Below are 15,486 nucleotides of genomic sequence, written 5' to 3'. Positions count from 1 at the left end.
TCCTGACGTCGGCCAAACAGCAGAGGAAAGGGGAATTAGGAAAGGCACCAGCAAAGCTGTAAGGAGGTCACTGTTTAATATACATATTTGTTCGTGGGTTTGTTGTTCTGTTCAAGGGGTGACTAGCCCAGAACGTGGCAGTAAACTGTGCTAATTTCATTTACATTTTAAGAGTTGGGATCTAAGTTTGTTATGGGATTTTATGCAAAACATATGCAAATCGATAGCATTCTAAAAATTCCCTGTGTTCTCCAGCCCCTCCCTGAGTCACAAACAAGTGAGGCTGGCGCCGGGCCGTGGTAGACGAGGAGTGGGTGACTGGCCCGGGGAAGGGCTGTCCCAGAGGCGGTCCCGGGGCGGGGCCTGGGCGGGGCCGGTGACGCGCCTAGTCGGCCGGCTTGGGGGCTGGACCTCAGCCTCTCCCCGCCTGGGGCCGCGGCCGCACCGGGGGTGGCTCCGCATCTCCAAAAGGGGCCCTCCGACTCTTCGCTGGGCCAGTCCGGCGCTGGGTCGTGGAACCCCGCGCAACTCCCGCTGGTTTTTGAAGGGATCTCTCCTCCAGAGTTTCGAGCAACTTTCCCCTCTGCCTGGCGCGGCGGTGGCTCGGGGACCGTGGCCGCCGCAGGTAGCTGAACCCCGAGCCACGCTCCCCGAGCCTCGGCTGCGCGGGCGCTTAGGTCGCTCCGGGTCTCAGTGCACGCTGGGGATCCCCGAGCTCTGTTCTGCGGGCGAGATGCCCCTGGGACACATCATGAGGCTGGACCTGGAGAAGATCGCACTGGAGTACATCGTGCCCTGTCTGCACGAGGTCGGCTTCTGTTACCTGGACAACTTCCTGGGCGAAGTGGTGGGCGACTGCGTCCTGGAGCGCGTCAAGCAGCTGCACTGCAACGGGGCCCTGCGGGACGGCCAGTTGGCGGGGCCCCGCGCCGGCGTCTCCAAGCGGCACCTGCGGGGAGACCAAATCACGTGGATCGGGGGCAATGAGGAGGGCTGCGAGGCCATCAGCTTCCTCCTGTCCCTCATTGACAGGCTTGTCCTGTACTGCGGGAGCCGGCTGGGCAAATACTACGTCAAGGAAAGGTCCAAGGTAGGACGCGCGCGGGCTCCCCGCCACCGCTGTAGCCCGCGGGGACCCGGGACATTCGGAGCCCGTTGTCTGTTGCCTTCGCGAGGCTGCAAGTGAACTTTAGTTTTTAACCAAGAAGCGAGAAGTCTGGTTCCCCCTCCCCCACACCTCCTCGGAGCGAAAAATCTATGCTGAGGACTCAGGTGTATAATTCCGATGACCTGCTGTTCACTGAAATAATGGGTCTGGTGGGTCGTACAAACCGGATAAGCTGTGGGATTTTGGTCTGATTTTAATACATGGGGGTTCTCAAAGGTCCAGATGGGGGTCAGGATATTAGGAACATTGTGTATGATCTGAGACAGGTGTGAGTTACTGATATTCTATGTCCACTCTAAGGTCACCTAGTATTGTACTTCACCCCGTTCAGAGGGTATTCTGCAAAAGCTCTCTTAAAGAATTCTGGAGCCGGTTGTGATTTTGCAATGTAGCCTTTCGTTTGTGGAGTTTGGCAGGTGTGATAAAAGTCTGACCTGGGAAAGAGGAAAGCTCCTCTTCACTTTTGAGTGCTGCCCTTGGCTTATTGCACCCAGGACACTATTGGATCATCTCGTTGGCTGGGAAAAGTCTCTTGGTCCTGAGCCCTACACCACCACCTTCCCTTTCCCAACTATCAATCGATGGAGAAATCCACTCAGAACTAATTAAGAGATGGGGAGAGGTAGTCAAGTACCTCTGGAAAGAAACCATGTTTTTGTTCACACCACCCAAAGTGACTCCCTGGGTGGTAATTTATCTTGGAAACATTTGCAGGTAGATTGGCAGAAATAGGGAACGTGTAGCACCATGATATTGGTCCATGCACATAACTTTGGGGTAGTCCCATCTACTCAGTCTTTTCTACAAATGATAATGCGGCCATTTTCTGGTGGCAGTTCTGAGTGATTTGCACTTGAATTTGCGGACTGGTCAAGGGGCACTCAGAACTGTGGAAAACTTCACTATAACACAGAGAGGCAAAGCATGCTAGCACCGGAAGGAAGGTGCACCATTCTTTAACAATATATGCAGTATAATCTCAGTTTAAGGTTAACCTTTTGATGAAACATACCCTTATTGTCACATTTGTCTCATAGGTGTCGGGGACACTGCTAATATAGGGCAAGTGGTGAAGACTGGAAATGTGTAGAAACGAAGGGGTTGGAGTGGGGGGAACAGAGTAGGGGAGAAGAAGATTGCTGTATGCCTGTCAAGCCAGGAGGACATGAATAGGATGTGTGAACCCACAGTTGTTAATCGGACACAAATAAAGTAAATGTTAGGAGAAAATGCTGCTTTCTAAATTTTATTTTGATTTGGGGAAAATCCAGAGTTACCTGGACTGTATAGAAGATTGACGTTCAAGTGTTTTCTTTACTCTTCATCTGTCGTTTGGGTGTGTGTTAGAAAGCTGTTTGTCTTGGTTAGCTTTGTTTTTGCAGTGACTGACCTTGCTTACCGGGCTGGGAATGGGGAGGGGGGAAGGGCTAGCCTCAATGTCACAGAAGTGCTTGTTGCTTTAATCTGGAAGAGCAGATGGCTTCTTATCTGTTTTAAAGTTTCATTTAAACTCAGGTGCTAAGAGTTTTACCTCCAGCATTCTAGGAACATACTGTGTTCTGAGGGAGGTCAGAATTAATTGGTAGAAAGACATCACTAACATATTTCAGAGTTAAGTATTTGTATTTGGCTTTGATTTGAAGGACAGTGGTTGGGTTTTAGGCTAGATTTCAGGCAAACTGAAGGAAAACCACTCTGTACATCTGGATAAGGAAAAAGAAAGATCTCGAGATAAGATTCTTTAGTTATAGATTATCTTCTGGGTAGAACAAGTAACTCCTCAGTTAACCCTTTCAGAAGGTGACTGTGAATTGAAAGGAGAAATTCATCTTTTGTCCATACCTAGATTTCCAGCTTTTCTTTGGTTGTCGTGGCACAAAACTCTTCATTCCTGTCCTTTAGAAAAATCACCTCTAGACTGGGATACTCCCTGGTCAACTGGAGCCCAATATAAACCAGGCTTGAGCAAATTTTATTAGAGTCAAAAATAAAAAAGTTTGATTTGCTTGTATAAAGAATTCTCCTTAGCTTTGTGGCCTTGGGTCTCTTGTTTGATGTCCATTATTAAAGCATGGTAGAAAAACAGTCCATTAATACATGATTTATATTAGTTTCAAGTTAGTTTAACTTTCTTCTCTTCCCTCAACCGAGTGCCTTACTCTGTGCCATTTCCCAGATTAGCGATACAGACCCAGTTTCCTGCTGCATCCTCCAAGCAGGTTTTCAGTAGAAACTAAATTTTTTAAAGGCACAGTTTGTACAGTTATTTTCAACATTTATTTGTAACTTTTTATTAAGGAAAATTTCAAACAAGTGTATAATGTGGAGAGGTTAGTATAATGAATTATGCTCCTAGGACCCATTTTCAACAATTGCCAATTTATACATTTATTTTACACCAATTTCTTTTAGATATTTCTTGGGGCTTGTCTGTTAACCCATTCATCCTAATTAAATACTTTTTTTCCCCTGGACTTTTAAAGGTCATTGAATAATGCAAGAATGCCCTTTATCTCAATGAAGCAAAAGCAAAGGCATTGGGAGTAAAATAGAGGTATATATATTGGACCTAAAATTGGAATTGTGGAAGAGTATGGAAAGAAATACTGAAAGGTTCCCCCTCCCTGCCAAAAAAGTTGTCACCAGTCAGAGTTTTTCTTCCTCCAGTTTGTTGGAGAAAAATCCAAGGGTGCTGGAGACCCTCTGGGGAAGCGGGTTTCCTAAAATGTGCAGCAGCATGGCGCCCCCTAACTTCAAGCATGGTCATTGCTTTCAGGCTATCGAGATTTCTTATCTATTACTCCCTTTTGGAGAATTTAGACCATATCCAAGATAAATATTGGTCATAATTTGCTCCTTTTGCTTTGGCTGCCTAGATCTTGAAAATGGCTGTTTTCCAGAGAACGTGTAATTTATGGAACCAAATGTTCTCCTGCTTGAAGCATCTCACTGCAGACTCACTAGTTAGTAACTTTAAGAATAAGAACTGCTTTTTATTGAGCAGTTTGCCCTGTCTGGCACTGTGCTCAGCACTTTATAAACACGGTCTATCTGACTTAGTCTTCGGAACCACAATCTTCAGCACACTGAGTGATTAAATCTTTTCCCCAAGGTCGCAAAGGGAGCCAGAAGAAACCATTTATTATAGGTGTTAGGGGTTTAGGCTTGAGTTCAGTAACTTTGTGGCCTTAGGTAAGTTGCTTAGTTTTCGCCAAGTGTGAAATGGGGATAATAATACCTTAAAGCTTTTCGGGGGGAAGGAGCATTAAACAAGATAATGTACATAAAATTCTTAGAATTGCGTGCCCCCATAAATGTTACGAAGCTGTAAGCGGAAGATTTAGAATTCTTTCCTTTTTTTTTTTTTTTAAGATTGAGAATTCTTACCTGGATCTTCCAGAGTTTGTGTTCTTGACTATAATGCTTCTGCTTTTTGTCCTTTCATTTATCTGGCCCGTGTACACTCTGTGTGGGGTACTTTGCAGGGGGTGGGGATACAGAGGTAAACAGGCATAGACGCTGCCTCATGGAGCTTCTATGCCCATGTGCTTATGAACGGTAGGATTCCCTAGTTCACACCTGATTAATTTGCAAGCTGAAAACAGCAAAAAGACAAAACCCAAAGACTGAAGAAGAAAGCGTGGAGTGCTGTGCTCATGTATTTGTTAACAAAGTTGGTTGTTAGGATCCCTGACTGGAGTACTGGACGATCATGGGAGTCATGGGAGGAAGTTGTACTGTGAACAGATAGATCAGTCCCGAGGGGGTCCAGACAAATGGTAATTCAGCAATAAGTTACGAATAAAAGAAAACATGTTGCAAGGTGGTAGGTTTGTTCATCTGCTGCTGAGCAGTAGCAGTTGTGGCCCACCCTTCTCGTGATATCAGGAATGTCTTTTCCTCAAGGGGGCTTATTATCATGGTTGAAAGCTGCTTTAAATAAAAAGGGGATAAAATACTTCACAAATCAGGATATGTCTCAGGACCCTAGCGTAGGAAACACCATCAGGGTTCACAGAAGACCAGAATCACCAACTTGGAACCAGAAAGTCCTAAGGCCAGCTGGTGTATTAGTTTTTTTCTCTGGAGCTTTATGGCCTTTGTCTTTGCTCCGCTCTGGATTTCTTCCCCAATCTACTTACCATCTCACTTTGGCTGCTTCTCCATGCATATGGCTCAAGATGGCGGCCCCACAGCCATCTTGGAGGCCACCTCAGCCTCAGTCTGAGATCAACAGAGGCTTGACTAACATTCTGGAATCCCTGTTTTCATTCTCTGGAGTAAAGTTTGATGGTTTCGCCTTGGCCCTGGGGACCTAACAGCCTGGCTTGAGGGTGGTAGTGGGGCATGTAGAATCATGTGAAACAGTGGTTATCAGGGCCCATGAAAGGTCCCGTTCTCAGAATATGGTGTTTGAGGACCAGACACGATGCCTGGTGTCTCTGTAAGTAAGATCTTAAAAGTCTGCCTGTGAATAAGGTACTTTGGGGGGGGGGGGGAGGAGGCATGGAGTTTGAAGCACTGGAATATCTTCTTGTTAAGGATGTGAGGAATTTCTATAAAAGGTTTTGTATTTAAAAATAACTTAGCTCCTGGAGGCAGGGTATTAATTCAAGGAAATAATTTATAAAATACAGCCTCAGTTGACAGTGACGCAGGTTTCCCCATTGGGTGAAGTTTTATAATGTTCCTGGTCCATTTTGTTGAATGACACTTAGGAGCAAAGAAAAGACAATAGGGGTGCGTGTGTGTGTGTTTACCTTATAATTTCTTTGGCTCAATTTTGGGCCACTGGCCTCTCCACCACAACCTTACCTGCTTTGTGGTGAAGTGGCAAATCAGCGGGTATCAGTTTATTTATTCACAAATCATTAAATGCCTTGTGCTGAGGTAGACCTGTGCATGGATTGACACAGGGAGGTAGAAAGTGATTACAGAACTACCTGAAGAAGTATGCTGAAAATAGAAAGTGGGGTGAGATAGTTTTGTGGTTTTTTTTTTTAATGTTTTTATTTTTTGAGGGACAGAGACAGACAGAGCGCTAGTTGGGGAGGGGCAGAGAGAGAGGGAGACACAGAATCCGAAGCAGGCTCCAGGCTCTGAGCTGTCAGCACAGAGCCCGACGTGGGGCTCGAACCCACAAACCATGAGATCATGACCTGAGCCGAAGCCGGATGCTCAACCGACTGAGCCACCCAGGTGCCCCGAGAATGGGGCGAGATAGTTGTCACTAACTTTGCTTTCTCTTTTTCTGGTTAAATAGTCCACTCATGCAGTGATTTGTCATTTTTGTTTCTCTTCTTTGGGCTTTCAGCAACTTCTCTATTTACTTAAAATGAGAAGTGACCAAAATACACTTAAAGTAAGTGGCCCCAAATACACAGAACTTTAATAATACAGGTTTTTGAGCTAACGAGGTATGAGAAATCACACCTGTGCGGTCAGTCGTTCTGCAGGTAAGGTGTTTTTATATTTGGAAAGATGAAGCCTTATACAAGCCCTGGAAGGAGGGATTGGGGCGTGTCTTGGGCCTGAGCAAAGGTGCCTTAGAGAGGGGCTCTCCTGGTTAGGCTTGCTCCATGAGTCAGGTAGACCAAGAGACAGGGTCGTTAAGTTAATTCACCTGCACCGGCACATGATTTGGGGATTTTAAATATAATTACGACTTTAAGTTAATAAACATCCTTAAGTGGAATTATGTGCATCCACCCTTAGGTGGAATTATGTGCATTTGACTTTTGGGTGTCATGAATGATTTCCCTTTCTGACCTTGCTCAGCTCAAGCCAAATTTGTAAATTCCTCCCTGTATCCTGACTCTGGCTAGAAACATCTCAAATTTGTGAATAGCACGCAGTCTTGCATATTACAACTGCATTCTGAAAACACACCATGTATGGAAGATTTCTCCGCTGAAGCTTCAAAGTGGGGTGGAGTTAACCCATAATGAGCAGAGCACATCTGAGAAGCATCTCCAGGCACTTCCAGCATCGTGCACTCCAGGATAAAACTTGGAGGACCTTGCCTGTGGGCCACGTTTGCTCAGTTTGGCAAGACCTCTGCTTCTGAATCACCTTTGTGGTCTTAGGTACAGTAAGTGACATATTGACCCAAGTCTACTGAGCACCAAGGAGCAGCTTACAGGTTAGCACTATAGAGGAGGTTATTAATTCTTTGTTAATTATTACAGCAACAGATTTGCAAATTCCTTTGTAGTATCACTTTGTAGTTGTTAACTAATATTGCTCTAAGAAATGGGTGTCATTTTTCTCTAGTGTTTGTCAAATGCTGCCGTTCTGACTGTAATGATAGCTTGGATGTCTTCTGCTGGGCAGCTGCCAGGGGTGCCCAGCGGGTAGTGGAATCCAGAGGCACTGGAATTGTAAATGCGACAGACAGATCATTTTATGTTGCCAGACTAAGGAATTCGGTTTTGGCAGATTGCCAGGAGCCGTTGATTTGGCTCTGATTCAGAGCCATGTGTCTGTTTACCAAGCAAGATTAGTTAGCTTGGTTCATTATACATACAATTTATACCCTGTTTCCAGCGATTATTTCAATCTTAAACCAACATGGGACTTGCCTTAATTTTGTGTCTTCTTTTGATAATGATTTGTGGGTTACATTCCTATTCTTGGTTTTGGTGTGCTGGTAGTGATTGAGGGTTATATTTTTCACTCCCTCCCCCAACTCAATCCCAGCCTTCCAGACATGTGGGTTTATAGTCGTATAATGCAGGCTTTCAGATCTTGTACTGGATTCCCTCATTCGGTACCTACTTACTGAGCGTCCCTCATGATCAGTGTCATGTTATTATATATACCTCCTTATTAGGCCAAGCCAGCTTTTTATTCTGTAGGGGAGATAATAGTGATCACTGTTTCTCAAGTTCTGGAATAAAAGTGCCTGTTTCCTAGTAGATATTATTTTTCCTTCCAAAATGAGGCCAAAATACTATTCCCATGTAAAAACAGTTCCAAGATACAAAGACTCAAAGAATAGGATAGTCGTCCCGATTAGTTCTTCACTGGGAAGAAAACAAAATGAAAAACTCAATTCCAGCTGTCAGTGACATCTCTTTTTGGTTCTACGAGGGGGGACGTGAAGTTGTTTTGAAGTATTCAGGGTACTACTCTTCTGAGCATTGTTTGGGAGTAGTAAGGACATGGCTGTTTGAAACAGACTGAGCATCTCTTGGAGCGTGCTCTGTGTTCTCGGGACGCAACACATCGAACATAGATTCTGCCTGGGCCCCTCCCTCGACGTTCCCTCCTATTTCTACCTCATCGTTCTAGTTAAACCTGAGGGACTATTACTCAGAGTTTCATGCCCCACACAGAATTGACAGTGAGTCTTTTGTGTATCTGTGTGTGTTTGGGATGGCTTCGTTCCGCCTCATACTGTTTTGCAGGTTAATTTGAATGATGGGAGTGGATAAACAAAACCTTTTATTTTATTTATTTTATTTTTTTCTAAGATTTTGTTTTTACATCTTTACACCTATTTTGGGGGCTCACACTCAACCCCGAGACCAAGAGTCACATGCTCTGTGGACGGAGCCAGCCAGCCAGGCACCCCTAAATAGAATCTTTTTAAAACACAAAATATTGGCGGTGCTGCCTCTGTGGCGCAGTCGGTTAAGCATCCGACTTCGGCCCAGGTCATGATCTCGCGGTCCGTGAGTTCGAGCCCCGCGTCGGGCTCTGTGCTGACAGCTCGGAGCCTGGAGCCTGCTTCAGATTCTGTGTCTCCCTCTCTCTCTGCCCCTCCCCTGCCCCTGCTCACACGTGTGTGTGTGTGTGTGTGTGTGTGTGTGTGTGTGTGTGTGTGTCTCAAAAATAAACATTAAAAAAAATTTTTTTTAATTTTAAAACAAAATATTCAACACAGGCAGGAACATGCAGTAAGTATTATTGGTCAAAATTTGGCCTATTTTGTACTGTTTTGGCTTTTTGTCTTTGTTTTGTTTTAGGTTCGCTGTGGAACCTCAAGGTTTGTCTTTTTTTTTTCTCTCTTAACAAAATTTTTTTTGCTTTCATAGTAGAAATCCCTGAGGAGGGAATTATTTTCAAGAGACTTATTTTAACCATAGATCACCTGCCTTTGTTTCTCATTCTCCCTGTGATCCACTTTAATGTGATTTTGCCTGAATGTAAGTAGTGTAAAACTCAACACTAATCATGTAGTCTCCATGCGTTAAAAAAAACAACAACAACCATGCTCTCACCCCATTGTCCACTGTACATGCTGTGAACTTCTTACCCTGTCATTTAAGGCCCTCCATGTGACCTCATCTGACCCCATCTGCTTAATCTCCTGCTGACCCACTACCTTCCGTCCCAGTCCCTGAAATACTAGAAGCTGATTTGCCAGGCCCACTGAGCCTCCCTATTGTCTTGTGCTCTTCAGAATGCATCTTAGGTGCCTTTTCCATGAAGTCTTCCCTTCTGCAGCCTAGAACTCTGTGGGTAGCTCAGGCCAAGCCTCCCTACTACATGCACGCATACATGAATGTATTTATTTACCTACTTACTTGCTTACCCTGCCGTCCATTTACTTATAAATTCCTCAACGGCAGACACTGGTAAACTTGATATATATATATATATATATATATATATATATATAGTCTCTTACAGTTCATAGGTGTTTGACTTAATTTCATCTTCAAAAGGAACTTTGATTTCAAAGGCTGTCAGGGTGTCAAAAAAGCTATGAATATTTTGTTAGGTGGAAAAAAAAGATTTTGCAGTGTGGCCCCTAATTTCATGTCAAAGTGTTTAAATATTTTATTACGTTAATGTGCTGCGAAGGAGCATCTCAAAGAAAGGACTTTGGCTTTATAAGGTTGTTTTTTTTTTTTTTTTTTTTTTTTTTCTCAGTTCTGAAATTTTTTTCTTGGCCCCAGGGGGTAAGGTCTCCAGGTCATACCCAGATCCTGGCAGCTCATACCGTAGGGGTCTGGCTCAGAGAAGCAAGAACACCCAGGACTGTGAGGTTCGAGCCCTGGCTTCTGATCCTGGCTCTGGCAAGTGGTTGTCTCGGGACCTCAGTTTCCACTTCTTCATGAACGAGATGGATTTTTTATTTTTATATTTTAATTTAATTTAATTGGGAGCTACCACTAGACCCTAGGATGGGTACTTTACATTTTATTTCAGTGACCTGAGCCGAAATCAAGAGTCAGACGCTCAACTGCCTGAGCCACCCAGGCGCCCCTAATTTTTTTTCTTAATTGGTCATTTATCTTCTGACTTTGAAACAAGTCTGAAAACCTTGGCTGGTTTTGTGATCTTGGGCCAATCAGTTTTCCGAACCTTACTTTCCTCCTCTAGAACATGGATACAATATTTAACTACCTCCAAGATGATAGGGAGTTAAATGAAAATTGAGACTAAATTTCCATCTGAGAGGGCAAATAGGTGCTCTCAGTGCCTCTTATTTGATTCCGGAAGAGACTCCTACCAGCAGTCACACTCCAGCGCTGACATGACAGTAATCCTCAACAATGCTACAGAGTTACAATTGGAATGTTTCCTGCCAGCTTTAGGAATCACACTGCAAAGCCTATGCCAAAAACTGCCTGAGGAATTCTCTCACTTCCTGCTCTATGCACCGCCCCCTCCACCAACGACCACCCTCCCCAGATTCACTAGTGACAGTCGCCTCCTTACGCTTTACCTTTTATCATCCAGGGCGAGGTGTTGCACAAAATCTCTTGGTTTTGCCACAGAACAGCCATGGTTCTCCAAGTGTGCTTGTTGGACCGGTGGCATCACGATTACCTGGAAATCTGCTACATAAATATGAGTTTTGGGGCCTCCCCCCGGAACCTAGTGAGTCAGAAACTCACGAGACTTCCAGGTGCTTCTCACACATGCTAAAGTTTGAGAAGCGCTGAGTAAAATAAGAGGAGGCCAAATAGGGGTGGTGCTATATCCTTATACTTTCTTAGTAAGAAAATCAAAGTTCAGTAATTTGATCAGATGTGAGCTAATTCATTGCTAGAACTAAAACATACAAGCATGTGTAGTTTATTTGGGAAATTTTTGAGAAAAAGCCACCACATGTTATTAACATGTTCACACATTGTTTTTGTATTTGTATCAGTTAACTTAAATTTTCTAGAGCCAGAATTGGAGCGAAATTGGGAACTGATTCCCTCCTGTTCACGGTGAACGGAGGCGGAAGGAAGAGTCTTTGGGAATGAACTGCAGGGTGTTGCTTTCCCTCCTGTGTCCAACAGTCTTGCGAGAAGTGGGAGCTGAAGGCACCAGGAGGAAGGGGGAAGAATACTAGTGATCTGGGATGAGCACAGACTGGAAGCACAGATTGCCTTGATTTCGTGCTCACTCTTCTGTGCTCCCCGTGGACACCACACAGAAGTCTGAGGTGGTCCCTGGCCCTTGTCCAGTGGGAGACCTGGGAAGGCTGCAGTGAGGAGCCCTTTGGGGGTGGGGAAGCGGGTAGGGGAGGGGAACACGGACAGCTGAATCCAGCTTGATGGGAATCAAAGGTGCCACCGAGAGGAGGTTGGGGACTAGCAGCTCTTTGCCTCTTCTGATTGCTTGCCTTGGAGGCCTTCGATTTCCCCGTTCAAAGTTCGAGCCTACTTTTGGTAAGTCACGGGAGTCATCCGAGGCTCACCCTTGCTGCTTTATCGTGGAGTGGAAGCAGGCGCTCTGGAAATAAGAGCACCTGTTTTCAGTTAACAAATGTTTCCTGATATTTTAGAAGCAGAGTTTAGTGGTGGAAAGGTCACGCTTAGTTCTATAATGTTCCATGAGTTACTTTTGGTTTCTGATTCGGTTTCTATGTTTGTAAAATGGGGCTTGTATATATATCAGGAGAACATGGGGAGAATTAAATTAATGACCCCTGTCCCCCGAATTCAGAGCCAGGCACTCCTTTATTTCTAGTCCCCTTGCCGCTCCTAAAATAGTTTATACTTTATTCTCAGAGGAGCCTTTTACTTTCTACTCCTTTAAGTTCCTCCTTCTAGATCTTACCCCTCCTCTAAGCCTCAGGTCTGTGTCCAGTGTATTCTAATTAACGTGATTTTAAGAAGTTCTGTATTCAGTGAGTTCCAGTTCACATGGAAGCAGTGGATTTGTCTCCTAAACAGGCTTTGGCCATGAGGAAGGAAAATTCATCTCATCCCTGGGATTCCTCTGAGTTTACCAGGTGCTGCTCCTTTTGCAAATACATTTTTGTATTTACGTTAAAATTTTTATAAAGATATTTTTAATTTTTTTATTTGCATTTTTGAGAAAGAGAGCTCGTGCAAGTGAGGCTGGGGAGAGAGAGAGAGAGAGGGAGAGAGAGAGAGGGAGAGCGTCTCTTAATTAGGCTCCATGCTTAGCACAGAGCCTAATGTGGGGCTCAGCACAGAGCCTGTCTGTCACGGCCCTGGGATCATGACCTGAGCTAAAATCGAGTTGATGTTCAACCAACTGAGCCACCCAGGAACCCCTAACATTTTTTCTTAAAAAAAATTTTTTTTTAATGTTTACTTATTTTTGAGAGAGAGAGAGCACGAGCGCAGGGGAAGGGGGCGCAGAGTGAGAGGGAGACACAGAATCTGAAGCAGGCTCCGGGGTCTGAGCTGTCAGCACAGAGCCCGACACGGGGCTTGAACTCACGAACCATGAGATCATGACTTGAGCCCAAGTTGGACGTTTAACTGACTGAGCCACCCAGGCTCCACCTAAAATTTTTGCTTAATTGGTCATTTATCTTCTGACTTTGGAACAAGTCTGAAAACCTTGACTGGTGCTGACCGGAGCTAACAAGGAAAGGTCCTGAGAGGCTGATTTCCTCCCGTAGAACCTGGGCCTGGAAAGAGCAGCCTGGGATGACTTGGGCTAGTTGTTGAGCAGTTGCATCCTAAGTAGATGTGGGCCCTGCCAGGGCTGCTAAGTGTTTAGAATGGGAGTGAATTTGTCCTCCAGTGGGAGTAACTGAAGCGAAGACCATGTGGACCGCTGGTACTTTGAGGCAAGATTCAGAGTCAGTTTCCTCGGCTCTGTGCTTTTTGTTAACCGCTGCCCACCCTCCACCACCTTGGAGCCTTGGTTCCCAGACTCCATGCCAAGCATGCTGCTTTTTCATAGTTGGTGATTTTTTTCTTTTTTTGCATTTTACAATTTTCTATGATTGTGGAAAGAGTTATAGGCAAGGGTGAGAAGGCCTTCAAGTGCCTCAGGTAGAGCTGAAGATCTCTGTTCCCTCAAAAATGGATGAACTGGTTAATGTTGGACATTAAGTAAGCTGTACAGATAAAGAATGACTTGGTGATGATGGCCTCATGCTCTGCGGCCAGACTAACTGGGTTCAAAAAGGAAAGTTACCTAACCTCCTCGAGCCTCAGTTTCCTCATCTGTAAAACGGAGGTAATGATGGTTCCTGCCTTATGGGTTATTATGAATATTGAACGAGAGATTACTCGTGGAGCTCATACAACAGTGCCAGGCACATTGTAAGCACTATACAAATGTTTGTTCGGTAAACAGATGTGTCTACTGAATTTCGTGCGTTCTAATTCTAACTGATTTGCCGTGTGTCATTTCTTTCATTGAGCAGATATATCTTCCTAGGTGCTGAAATGCACACGCAAATATAAGATCTGGTTTCCTAGAAAGTTCTTTGACTTTATTTTTTCCAGCATATTTGCGGTGTTCCTAGTCAATACTCTGAAAATCCAGTGGGAATTGCAGGTGAAGTGTTTTCCCGGTTTTTCTTGGCTTAACAATATTGTTCCAAGGCATTTTTCATGATGTGTTTTGACTGGTAACTTTTTTTTTTTGTATATCACCCATTTATAAAATCTTGTCTTACCAGTTACATTTGAGTTATCATAGATTCCCTGAAATATGTTAGGATTCATTACAGATAAGACTTTAAGGACAGCCGCATTTAATTTTCTGACAATCCTGCAATCACAGATGTTTTCAGAGACTTTAGAGAGCTGCAGGTAAAGTTTTGTTTTTCTGATAAGGCTATTTCTCACATCAAAAGAAGTTAAATATTGTGAGTCCCTACCCCCAGATCGCCTCAGGGATCACTCATGAATTTGTTTTTCTAGACAACAAAGATAACTTGTAGGTTCACCTGATAACTTTCAGGGTTAATGACTTCTACTGAGAACTTGTGAGCAGCGTGACTCAGGACAGACAGCTGCTGCTTACCTTCCCCGTAATCAGGAAACTAAATGGGATGGTATGTGTAAAGCACCACCCCAAAGTGCCACCTAGCTACATAGGTCCTCGGGGAAATGGCAGCTGTTACAATATGGGGAAAGGTATCAGAAAGGATATGGTTAAACGCCCGTCTTAATGTCCTTCACCCTGAGTCTGGCTGACTTTTGCCAATTTCATAAGTGCAAGGAAGCCCTTATTCAAAACATTTCTCTGGTGACTGGAGTAGTGCTGGGGGAGGGCTGTCCTGTGCCGGTTCCCTCCGCAGTCTGCCCTGCGGTGTGCTCGGGTGTGGGCTGGCTGCCACCCTCACGCAGCGCACGTAGCCCTGTCACTCAGCCGTCACCCTGCTGGCCAAGAGCCAGGCCTCCGGGGGGGAAGGGCCGCCTTTCCAAACCCAAACAGCCTGTATTGATATGTCGATGTTCCCCGGCCTGTTTACTGTGCTTTAATTGCAGAGCTCTGGCTGAATCCTCTCCAAGGAGAGGAATTAACCACAATTCAGAAAGGAATGACAATAGTTTCTTAAATTCTTGGCCTTGCAGAGTTTCAATAGCTTCTCTGGGGAAGATGATTCACTCAAGTTCATGCACGAAGTGCAGGATTCCCTGTAATAGAATCTCGATCTAGTGCAGTTAGACTTTACAAGGCTGTGAATCCCCTGTGATTTTATATACACTTGTGTGTGTGTATACGTGTGCATATTTCTGGGGTCGGGGTGGGAGCCTAACTCTTTAATGTAAGAATCTCAAGGGGTTTTGCCATCCGGTAAAACTGTCATCGCTGAGCCAGGAGAACTAAATTGAAGGTTCTAAAGTCTGGGTAGTTGTTGATGGTTTGAATGATCCCCAAACTAGAACCGAATTCCTCGTAGAGCAGAACAAGGACACTGATAGAAAGGTCTGCCTGGGTTTTCAAGTGAAGATGGTAAATTTCAGCCGTTACAGGCATGATGCTCTCACCTGACCTGAAGGGCTGGGTAGATCCACATCACCAGAGCAACCAAGAGTTGGCTATACCTTCTTACTTTTCATTTTCAGAATTACTGAAGCTGTCACATTTCAAAAAAATTAATGCACGAGGGGCGTGATGATTATTGCTCTAAACTGAAGGGGAGGTTTTGT

The 15,486-nt window shown here is 44.6% G+C and overlaps 1 protein-coding gene across 1 annotated transcript in view; it reads left to right on the top strand.

The window, feature by feature from the left end:
* Nucleotides 1–428: 428 nt before the first annotated feature.
* The window catches only part of EGLN3 (egl-9 family hypoxia inducible factor 3), a 28,498-nt gene continuing 13,440 nt past the window's right edge, over nt 429–15,486 (top strand). The window contains exon 1 of the mRNA XM_042942954.1: nt 429–1,090. Within this exon, the coding sequence (XP_042798888.1) occupies nt 734–1,090 (357 nt within the window). The 5' untranslated portion in view covers nt 429–733. The remainder of the gene's footprint in view (nt 1,091–15,486) is intronic.

Source organism: Panthera leo, chromosome B3 (genome assembly GCF_018350215.1).
Source record: "Panthera leo isolate Ple1 chromosome B3, P.leo_Ple1_pat1.1, whole genome shotgun sequence".
Classification (NCBI taxonomy): domain Eukaryota; kingdom Metazoa; phylum Chordata; class Mammalia; order Carnivora; family Felidae; genus Panthera; species Panthera leo.
This window is presented reverse-complemented; position numbering and strand designations above follow the sequence as displayed.